A 12,307-nucleotide genomic window follows, 5' to 3' on the forward strand; every position below is an offset into this window, starting at 1 on the left:
CGCGTTTCACTTCCTTCTCTATGGATTTCCACATCCCACTACCCTCTGGTAGAATACAGAGGTATGTAGTGATACCATCTTTTGTCATCAGAAGGTCGGGGTTTGAGGTTAACATCCATTCCAAACTGCATGCAAACTCTCAAACAACCTTAAACTCTCAACTAATCTCCACTTTCTTGGATTTAAAACGAAAAAAAATAAATCATAATAACCATTCAACAGAATCTTTGTGAAGATTAGAGATAATGCCAATGAAGTACTACTACAGTTCCTGACACAGTGTTTGTTCAATGAGTGGTTTGAAATGTATGTTGCATCATGATGTTCTACCACCAGCACGAGGACCATGTCTGTGGCCGGGAATGGCTGGTATCACTCCTGGCTTGTACCTCTTCACCTGAGACCCAGGGCAGTGTGGGACTCAGAAGAGCACAGCGCCCCCAGCTGCTTCTTGCCATTGTCTGCACACCCTACATTGGGACATTCCTAAACCAAGGATCCTTTGTGCCATCCATGAATAGTGGCAGCAAATGCTTTTCCGTGAGTTCAGTTCTGCTTTCCAACTCAGGCATTGAAGAACTGGACTTACCCTTCTTTATTTTCAGATGTATTTTATTTGGCGAATTTTCCCTTTTTTCTGCCAGATACCCCATTTAGTTTTATTACACCGCTGCTCAGTAATTTCTGTAGCTTTCTTGACTTTTATGAGTTTGCTGCCTGCCTCTCTCCTCTCTCTCCTTTTTCTCCTGTCTCTCTCTCCTCTCTCTAACTTTGGCGAGTCAACCCCACTAACACCCTGCGTTTGTATGAATATCTTAAATTATACATAATGAGAGTCAAGGGCATCACTAAATATGAGACACCAACAATTTCAAAGTAGATAATATCCTAAGACCAAACAACTTGTTGGTTTCTGTTTTCAGTGCAGTATTAAAGAGATAATATTTTTGGATATGAGTCTCATTATGTAGCATCTTAAGTAGAACCAGCATCCCACTTTATAGAGATTTTCTGTAATAAAAAAAATATATATATATACATATATATATATATAACAAAGCTGTTGCCTGTCTGGCAAAAAATAAAATAGCTCTCCCAACATAAACATCGTGTTACTTTCTAACATATGACATCTGCGCATGATCCCATGGATTATGTCTACTCTTCAAAATCCATCAAAACCGATAATATGAGCAAATCTATCAGGCAAGAAGACTTTTTATGTTAAAAGATCACAATGATGACAAATTATTTTGTGTGGAAACTTTGACCCTCTTGGAATATTTATTGCTGCTATGCCAGAGTGTGTCTGTCAAACATTTTACTCTATGCAAAACTAGCTCCCATTATTTTGTTCAAAACTTGTGAAGCATCTGAAACCCTGAAAAATGTATGACGTGATAAGTGTTTAGCAAGTCAAACGCTATGCAATTTAATGCAAAATGACACATGAAGTTAAACCTTTTTACAAGGTGACAACTTGTAAATTCAAGAATCCTATAACCTATATCTTAATCCATGAAAATCAGAGTTTAGGCCGAGTGCAGTGGCTCACGCCCGTAATCCCAGCACTTTGGGAGGCCGAGGCGGGCGGATTGCCTGAGTTCAGGAGTTCGAGAACAGCCTGGGCAAAACGGTGAAACCCCATCTCTAATAAAAAAAAAAAAAATTAGCTGGGCGTGGCGGCGTGCACCTGCAGTCCCAGCTACTCAGGAGGCTGAGGCAGGAGAATTGCTTGAACCTGGGAGGTGGAGGTTGCAGTGAGCCGAGATCGTGCCACTGCACTCCAGCCTGGGTGACAGAGCGAGACCTCCGTCTCAGAAAACAAGAAAAAAAAGAAAAAAAAAAAGAAAATCAGAGTTTAAGAGGAATTGCTGGCCAAAGATAACTTTAGCAGGGAGTGTGAGTATATACATTTATTTAAAATATACAGGGTAGATGTCGCTATCTACCTATTTTTGGTATCTTTCTTACTATAGCATGCTTTTATATCAGGTATTATTAACAAAAGAATGTGGACTGTTAATAGAATATCCTAAAACTACCACATTTTTAAAGTTTAGTTAATTACATGTAGTAGACTTTCAGTCAACTGCTTTTCAGACAGCATTATAGTAAAGCAGTCATTCATCCGTTATTAACATGTTCTCCTCTCTTAGCCTTATGCATTTGTTTTCTATGTATTAACTTTTTCTCTAAATTACTATATTTTATCCACACAGTGTTTTCTTAGATTTTTAAAATCTCAGAAAATAGAATATTCCTAACTTTAATTCATTTATTTGACAGATACTTATTGAGACCTACTAGGTATCAGGCACTGTATCCTTATACAAAGTTATATGTCTTATAAATGAGATACGACAATCAACTAAAATACTCTTAGGAAAAACACTTCACCCAGTCAGGGTGTGAGGGATGCACAGGTATTTTCCTGTCAGGGAGAAGCATTGCAGACAGAAGGGACTGTTTATTGAGAGGTGCCATGGTCTAGTCAGGTGACTCCAAATAGTTCAGTAACCTGGAGTCCAGACTAAATAAAATACCTCAGCAGTAAGAACTGTCTAGCTTTGTGCCAGCTCTCCTTCATATGCCCTGTCTAGAATCTTCTGGCCTACACCTTCTCACCTGAGCTTAAATTAAATAAGGTGGTTGTAACAAACCTCGTTTTAAAAATAAACCTAATTTCTAACAAAATCACATAATTTATCCAAGGCTAAATACTAGACTGAAGATTGAACCAAAATCTAACTGCATCCAAAGCCCCTGCTCCATGTACTGTAGCAGGTCAGTGCCGTTACTTTCTGTATTGGATCTGCACACTGCCTTCTTATTCTTCCTCCATCGCTCTGGTAAATTCCAGTATATACAGTAAGTAAAATAATGTCTAAAAATATCAAAAAAGTACTCTTTCATGATATGGTAATATGACCATCACTGGGTTTCCCTAAAGATATTTAACCTTCCTTAGGGATTAGTTCCTAAACTGTATTCTGTGCAGCACAAATGAATGTTTAGTATATTAGGTGAATATGACAGTGACATATTTTTCTAAATAGCGTTGATAAATTAAGAAAAATAATACACAGTGTATTCACATTTCAAATTATGTCTGGAATTTAAAACTTACGTTTATAGTTGTATAGTCTTCTAGTTATTTTTAAAATTTTTTTAAATAAAGCGAATTAGTAAACACAATCATAAATTTTAATAAATTTATTAAATATAAATTTAAGAATTATTTTACCCACATCAGAAACTCACATGAAATTACCTGACACATATACATGCTTTTTAATCTGTACCATTATTAAATTCTATGTCATCAATTCAAAAATTACTCATCCCAAATTTAGAATATTCAAATTTGATTATATTTTGTACAGCTGAATTTCGTGTACCAACAAATTCATTTGTGAGACCAGTTTTTGCTTTTACCTTAACGCAAAGGTAGAGGATCATGTCTCTTAATAATCTACAGGTGTTGCAGCGAAGTAACATAAATTTGCAAGTGACCTGTGTCTAGTAAGTTTGGCAAATGCTGTTATAGGGTGTTCTACCAGTTACTTAAAAGATGGTGAAAAATGGAACTCAGACCAATTAGAGCAAATAATGATTGATTCCTAAGAGTTTCCTGGTACCAATGAAGTGAATAGTATTAAATCATTATTGAAGTGCCACCATATTGCACTGCATTGCTATGTAAATTATATTTGTTTGAGGAACTCTTTGTTTTATAATTTTCATTGCGCAGTTATCCTTGGTATTTCAGAAAATGGAAATTTTAACTTTACATATGACTCTTGTTTTAAACATGCTTAGCAATTGCTGTTGTAGCTGAAGGCAGCAGATCTTTAAACAACTTGTGTTCTTTACCCCCAGCAATGCATCTCTTTGGCCTCAACTGGCAGCTACAGCAGACTGAAAATGACACATTTGAGAATGGAAAAGTGAATTCTGATACTATGCCAACAAACACTGTGTCATTACCTTCTGGAGACAATGGTAAGCGAAAGAATTATGTATCCTGTGTTCTTCTTTTAACATCCCTTTTCCATAAATTTATTTTTACCCATGCTTACATCTAGTTTAGATGGAACAGGGAAAAGTTTTCAAAATTACAGATACCATCTTTTTATGAGTTTTTTAAAATTAATTTACTTGAAAGGTTGAAAATTCACATTTTTATTACAGGAATAATATGATTTGCTGCCTTCTGATTTGATGGCTAGGCTTTTCTGCCTTCCACTTCTGCAAATGTGTATTGAGTTTTATTTTTAGTCTGCAAATAGATTATAATTCAGTGTATCATCTCTTGTATTAGTCTGCAAATAGATTATAATTCAGTGTATCATCTCTTGTATTACCTGGAGTATATTAGGTTTTCTTCATTCAACTTGTGTGTGGAGTTGGAACACTGTATTAATTTTATTATAAAAGCATTTAAATGCAAAACACATTAAAGGATTATAGTTTATTGACCTTTTCTCTGGTTGCCCTTTCTCTAAACCTTTAAGAATTTGTACTTTGAGCTAACAAAGATTTTGAAATCAATTGGCTCTGAATTAAAAATGGAATTTAAGTAGTTAGAGAATTCCATTTTTTCAATATAAACACTTAGAAAAGTGTGTATGTACATATGTACACTTATGTTACAAATAGTTTTATATTATTTCTGTGTGTATGTGTGTGTACATGTCTTGGCCTTGGTATCCTCTGACTTTTTGCAAAATATCATAATACCTTATATCTCAGAGCATCCTGATGAAGACACCTTTTTCTGTCATCTGGTTAATAAATTATTTCCCTTTAAGCATTCCCCTAACTCTTCTTCCTCTTTGTTTCTTATCTAGTATATTGGTGTTCAGCTTTGGCATTAATATGTCTGTCCTCCTGTGGCTGGTTTCTTTGCAAGACTGGAAAGAAATTATTTTACATTTAATGAACTTATATGCTGCTGTGTCACATATACCCATTTACTGTGATGAATACTTTGTACACTTTTTTATTCTTTTTTTCCTAATAATAATACTTCGTGACACTTCTCTTTCTCCTTAGGGAGGTTGAGGAATCTTACGACATTCGATTTTTATAATAATAGTGAATCCCCCACCATATGGAACCTTTTTATATAAAGTTCTGCATGTTCCAGAAGAACTGTAAGCTGGTGACTGACATGTCACCCACCTAAAGTAGACAGTGGCAGTCACTGTAGAGGGGGTTAAAGAGGGTTGAAACTATAGATGGGAAATTTTAATTACATAAATTTCAATTACCTTATTTTTTTATACATTAATAACATATATAAACAAAATGAGTAACTACGCAGAAATTAAGAATATTTATTTTGGTTTGTATTGACTGAAATTTAGACTGTCTCTTAAAATGCATGGTTCCTGTGAAAATGATCGAATGGTACTTATTAACCATACATGTAGGAAACTTTTTTACAGACTGAAGAAATTGTAATTATACCAAAGAGACAAATGCTTATTATGGATATTTTATTTATTTTACAACGTCTTAAACTTTTATTATGATTAAAATGAAAATAGAGTTTGGCTAATTAGTTTCGCAGTCCTGAAAAGCATGATACTGAGAAAGCTGTGGATTTAGAGACTCCCACAGCCTGGGTGCTGGCTGCTGGTATTTTGCCAGGGAATACCTCTGCTCACATCAGCACTCCTCAGCTCACAGAAGCCTGTATTCAAATCCTTGCTCTTTCGCCTGTTTATTTTGTAACTTTGGACGGCATGCTTAGTTATTCAGATTTGCAAGAAAATTTTAGGGCAGCTCTGGAATGGGCTGCCTAGGATCTTATCAGTCCCAGAGGTTTGGAAGAACAAAGAACATCACATGAATATGGCCATATTAATAGAAATCGCTGTAAAGCTGGAGTCCTCGAAAACAGTGGCTTTTAAGCTATTGACCATGACAATGCAATAAGAAATACATGTTACATCAAAGCCAACATATACACACACATATACATATGTATCTGAAATATGCTTCCCAAAATAATATTTATCCTTGCCTTGTAAAATGCATCCTGGGATTTTCCATTTTATTTTATTGTATTTCTCATTTTTAACAAATGCCACTTGCAACCCACTAAAATAATTTCATACTTTACGAAATATTGTGGTCTGTAATTTCAGAAATACTGCTTTGGTAGCCTCCTTCTCTAAGGGGGACTGAAGTTCCCCCAAGTGATCATAGAATTCAGTTGTATACAGTTCTGTGCACCTTTAGAGCACCTGTATATACATATAAGCGAAGTACTTTCTTCCTAGATGTGTAAAAGTCTCCTATATAGGGAATGGTTAACGGAAGCCCCAGAATCAGTTAAGTGCACTAGAGAACTGCCAACTGGACTAGGGGAGTTGTAGGAATTTCCCTGCATGGAAAAGCTCTCTCTCTCTGGGCTCTGACCTTGTCCAAAGAGTGACCTATTCGTTACTTGCCTTCTTTATTATTACTTGAATTGCCCCCAAAACCCTAAATTGTAAGGAATTCTTGTTTCTGCTTTTCCAAATACAAGTTCTTAATATCTCCTAAATATAGTACTTAAAGACCTGGGGCACAGGGAGTGGACGGGAACTCTATTTACAAGGAGGGAGGAACCTGCAAACCACTGCTTTTAGGCTTTCATGATGAACCTCAGTGTCCGTGCACCACCACCCACCACCTACTACTTAAATTTTACATGCTATCCAAGAAGCAGATCACATCATCTCTTTAGAAATTCTAGGAGATTACAGCCCTTGGGAAAGCTTTAGAATTCTGAACAAAGCTCACTAGGAGAATGAACTGTGACAAGCATAGTGAGAAAATTATTTCACAGCTTCTACACGTAATACTCTTATTTATGCAGTCCTGTTTTACTCTTATTTTGTAAATATAATTCTAAGGAACAATCATTGTGCTAAGGGTGCAGTAAACTCCCTGCTTGCATTTAAGTTAACAATGGGCCAAACTTCTAAATGGTATTTAGTATCTAAAAGAAGGATTTCTATTATATGCCATCATCCTTTACTGCTTATTCCTGAGACCTTCTTTGCCTACAGATTTGAGAGATGAGTTACCAGAAGCGTAGGGTCTTAGACAAAACTGATGGAAATGGACAAAGTGAATAAAGAGGTAAGAATGAAGTTTGTAGCTCAAACACTGGTCTCTTTCCAGAAACTAAAATTATTCCCCTGGCCCAAGGAATTCATTTAGCCTAATGTACTGGAAAGAATCACACAGTTCTATACCCAAATCCTGGCTCCTTCGTTTATTTACTTTGTAACCTTCAGCAAGTTACTTCACTGACCTCTTTGAGCTTCAGTTTCTTCACGTGTAAAGAGGGAATAATAGTACCTGTCTCCTGACTTTCCAAATTCAACAGTCGGCAGCCCTAGTATCCCTCGCAAACTTCTCCTCACCATACTTCTCAACAACTATTTCAGATCTTCCTGCTATAACTCAAACCCCTCTCTCAGCAGATGAACTTGCATTCTATTAAAAAAAAATAGAAACTTGCAAGGGGAGCTCTCATTTTCTGTAAACACATCTTTATTCCTCCACGTATGTGCATCTATGCTTCCACCTTTTCTCCCCATATTCCAGGTTCATCTTTGCGTGGGTCCTCTCGATCCCATTCTCTCTCTTCAGAATGTCCTCATTCTACTGATACCATCCAGTCAATATTTGAACATTCTAGTCTCTCACATCTTGGAAAACAATAATCTCTTGATTTTGCCTCCTACTGCCTCTCTCTTCTACCAGCCTTCTTTTTATTTATTTATTTTATTTGTTTATTTATTTATTTATTTTGAGTCAGGGTCTCACTCTGTCGCCCAGGCCGGGATGCAGTGGTGCAGTCACAGCTTGGTTCACTGCAGCCTCGACCTCCTGGGCTCAGGTGATCCTCCCACCTCAGCCTCCCGAGTAGCTGGGACTACAGGCACATGTCACCATGCCTGGCTAATTTTTGTATATTTTGTAGACAGTGTTCCACCGTGTTGCCCAGGCTGCCTTGAACTCCTGAGCTCAAGCAATCCTCCTGCCTCAGCCTCCCAAAGTGCTAGGATTATTGGCGTGAGCCACCTCGCCCAGTGCTTCCAGCCTTCTTGAACACAATGTGCTTAGTCACTTTGATCACTTCTGTGCCTCCTGTTTACCCGCTTACAGTTGGGCTTTCACAGTACCCCTTGCTCATGACTGTCCTCCTCTACCTTTACCACCACTGAAACTGATGTCTCCAGAGTTACCCATTGCTTTGTCAATAGCACCAGTGAAACCTCTTTATTCTTTATCATGTTTGAGTTTTGGGAACCATTTAATAGTTAACCTATCCCTCCTGTTGAAATAGTCTTTCCTTAGCTTCTGTGATACCACATTCACTTTGACTTTCTCCCGGACTCTTTTGTCAACGATGTCTCTGTTTAGTTGACTCACCTCCTGTCTACCTGATCCCTAAACACTGCTGTTTCTCAGGACTCTGCGCTTCACAATATAGTCACTCTGGACTCTGTCACGCACTTTCATGGCCCCAGTTACATTCTCTGTGGTTCCTAACTCTCAAATCAGTTAGTCCAGCCTAGGTGTCTCTCTTCAGCTCCAGATCTCAACTACATGAAATCTATCCAGTTGTCTTTGGAACATTTCCACTTGGGTGTTTTCCATGCATCTTAAACTCCGCATGTCTAAAACAGAACCCATCAACTACTTTGGTTCTCTATTACTACATAACAAACCATAACAAAACTCAGTGGCTTAGAAAGCAATTTGTTATCATCTCTCGTGGTTCGGTGAATTGGCCAGATAGTTCTTGCGTTCTTACTTAGGACACTGTGATTGCTTTCCGATGTTAACCAAGGTTAACCGAAGGCTCCACTGAGCTGGAAGTCCAGGGTAGCTCACTCACATGGCTGGCAGTTAATGCCATCTGTTGACCTGAGCTCAACCGTAGTCACCAGCTGGGGCACCTAAACATGGCCTTCCATGTGGCTTGGGCCTCTTAGAACATAGCAGCTGGTTCTGAAGAGGAGTATCCCAAGAGAGAGCATGCCAAGAGCCTGACGGAAACTACCAGCTTTGTATAACCTAGCAGTGGCCATTCTAGGCTTTCACTGCCATCACATACTGTTGGTCAAGAAGTCAGCAAGGTCAGCCAAGATTCCTGGGGAGGGGAATTAAACTCTTCCTCTTGACTAGGGACCTGTCATGCCCATTGCACAAGGGCACGTGGGATGGAAGATACTGTTGTGGCCATCTTTGGAAAATACAATCGCCAAGCCATCTTTCTTTCCAAATTTGCCTCTGTTTCAGGGATTTCTGTACAGTACCTTCCCACATCCCCCCCTCCACAGGTTTGCTTTTTGTGGTTTTAGTTACCTGTAGTCCACTGTGGTCTGAAACTATTAAGATACTTTGAGAGAGAGAGACAGACCACATTCACTTAACTTTCATTGCAGTATATTGTTATAATTGTTCTATTATTATCTTTTTCTTGCCTAATTTATAAGCTATCATAGGCATGGATGTATAGGAAAAAATATAGTATATATAGGGTTTGATATTATCCACAGTTCCAGGCATCCACTGGGGATCTTGGAACACAGGCCCTATGGATAAGAAGGGATTCCTATATTAAGAAATGGCACCGTCGTTCACTTCATCCCTGGTCCAGGAGACCCAGTGACTGCTTCTACTCTCTCATCTCCCGTATTTAGTCAGTCTCTAAGTTCCTTCAACTCTGACCCCATAATATCTTTTGAATCCTGTTTTCTCTCAACTGGATATAGTAGCCTTCTCCAGCTACTGCGCTGTATGTCTCCAGTCTTGCTCATCCACTCTTCACACACAAATTTGAGATATCAGTTCCTTGCCTAAGACCCTTCAGTGACCTAGATTCTAGTCAGAAGCCTTTAAATGACTTACAAGGCTCTCCACAGTCTGGCTGTGTATCACACCGTACTGTAATATAAAAACAGTATCACACAGAGATAAGGAGTATAGAGTTATGAGCCTCACCACCTGATTTTGTGTCCTATTTCTGATCATTAATGCCTGTGCTACTTGGGACAGGTTATATAGCTTCTTTGTGCCTAAGCGGTCTCATCAATTAAAAGGGACAAATTTACTTCATAGAATGGTCTTTGTTCTTGAGTATACAAAGGTGTAAACATACAATGGTGTATAGTACATAGTAAATGCTTGAAAAATGTTTATGGTTATCACTATTACTATTTAATGCATCTCATCTTCACTAGACTATAAGGCAAGGATCCTGTCTGTTCTTTCATTGCTGTATACCAAGCTCTTGGCACAGTTCTGGCACATAATAGGTGCTCACAAATTATTAGTTGAATGAATGAGTGAAAATAATACAACTAAATGATATTATATAAAGTATACGAAGGGCCATGCATCAAGTATATGCAAAGTAGTAGTATAGAATAGTGGCTAAGAACTGAATCTCTGCCACTCACTGGGTGCCTTTAGGCAAATTACCACTCTCACTTCCTGTTTCTTTATTGGGTAATATAAAGGTTTACAATGAGGTTTGAATCAGGTAATACATGCAGGGTGCCAAGCAATGATTGGAACCTGACAACTATTCAATGCATATCAGTGATTGTTTGCTCTTCATTCTGCAATTCAAGATGATGCACTTGTAATTCATAGCAAAATTTTAAGAAGACACTTCTCCAAATCAGCATCGGTAGTATCCTCTAAAGCAATAATGGAAATCCCCATCATTCGTTATTTATATTTTTAGTTATTTGAATTTTATGAAAGAAATATTATCATCTTTTTTTGAATGCATAGGATTTATTCATTTTACATTTATGTAATGAGCACTTATGATGTGCCACGCACTGAGCAAGATTCTGGGAATATAGCAGTAAAAGCAAGATGATCACAGCTATTGTTTCCAGAGCATGTGAATTCTAGGCTAGACGGGAATCAAGCGAGTTATTACAATGAATTAGAAAATCTCCATTAGGGAAAAGCAGAGTGTACCCTGACAGAACATTTCAACACCAGCTTGATTTCTAAAGGGGCAGTAAGACAAATGCTCAATTTTAGCGTAGGATAATTTAGGATAATAAAGACTGAAATAAAAGGCTATACATTTCAGTCAGTGTAACCATGGCAAGTGGCTTCTCCAATCAAAAGAACTCTTTTTGTATGGATACGAGTTGAAAAACTACAAATATGTGTGTATGTGTGTATGTGTATATGTGCATATGATTTATGCTGCTTAAACCAAACAATTCCAATTGCTTTTAAATTTCATTTTTTTTTTTTTTTTTTGAGATGGAGTCTTGCTCTGTTGCCCAGGATGGAGTGCAGTGGTGTGATCTCGGCTCACTGTAAGCTCCACCTCCTGGGTTCACGCCATTCTCCTGCCTCAGCCTCCCGAGTAGCTGGGACTAAATTTTATATTTTTGATCATCGTGTATCAACTTTCTCAAGTACTAGACAACTCTAGAGAGTTTGATTTGATAGCAGGTTGAAGATTACCTGTGAATTAGAGAAATGGAGTTGACAGGGCTGCGAGAGCACTGAGTTTTGTTCACTATTGTTCATAGTACTTGTGTTATTACAATGTGTAATAGCTCCTTAATTAGATGCTATATTGATTTTGTCCATTAAGCTGTGTTTGCAAAGTAGTTATGTCTTATTTCACTTGCTTGTGATATAACACTCTGTATCCACAATGCTAAATTATGGCACGTGGTTGTTTATAGAAAGATATGTTCTCTCAGAGATCTCAAAGTCAGGGTGTCAATCCAAGCTTAGGTCATAGAATTGGAGGGTGGGCTATTGATTGTCTATAAATGCCTAACCTTGCTTCCTGACGTCTTAATTATTAGTGCCTCTGTGGGATTTAAGATGATATTATCATTTACCTTCCGCAACAATTGCAGTTAGACTTTGACAGTGAATTTCTTTTCTGCCTTTCCGTTTCAGTCATTATAGGCTTGTTTACTCACATCACAGGCAGGTGGCAAATTCATGATATATATGGCAGAAAACTTAGCATTTTATAATTTTCACTGATTTTTCCAGTAGCACAAAATAATTTTCAAACAGATACCAAACCTCCTAATTACCAATATGACTTTAAATCTTCTGTTTTGTCCTTACAGCATCTATGGTTGGTAAACTATTATTTATAAAACGTTTTTCAGTTCAAAGTACTTTTTAAAAGGCATTATCTGAAAAACTGTCACTCCACTGATGTGTTTTCATATGAACTGGGTATCACATAAGAAGGAGAGGAATAACAATAGCTTTGCGTATGTGGTCT

General features: G+C 37.6%; 1 protein-coding gene across 30 annotated transcripts in view; it reads left to right on the forward strand.

Moving 5' to 3' along the window:
- The window catches only part of TENM3 (teneurin transmembrane protein 3), a 2,759,728-nt gene that overhangs the window by 2,602,564 nt on the left and 144,857 nt on the right, over nucleotides 1-12,307 (forward strand). For all 30 annotated transcript variants that reach the window (XM_054553580.2, XM_054553583.2, XM_054553584.2 and 27 more), the window contains one exon: nucleotides 3,883-4,005. In XM_054553580.2, the coding sequence (XP_054409555.1) occupies nucleotides 3,883-4,005 (123 nt within the window). The remainder of the gene's footprint in view (nucleotides 1-3,882; nucleotides 4,006-12,307) is intronic.

The sequence above is a fragment of the Pongo abelii genome, chromosome 3, assembly GCF_028885655.2.
Source record: "Pongo abelii isolate AG06213 chromosome 3, NHGRI_mPonAbe1-v2.0_pri, whole genome shotgun sequence".
Taxonomy (NCBI): Eukaryota; Metazoa; Chordata; class Mammalia; order Primates; family Hominidae; genus Pongo; species Pongo abelii.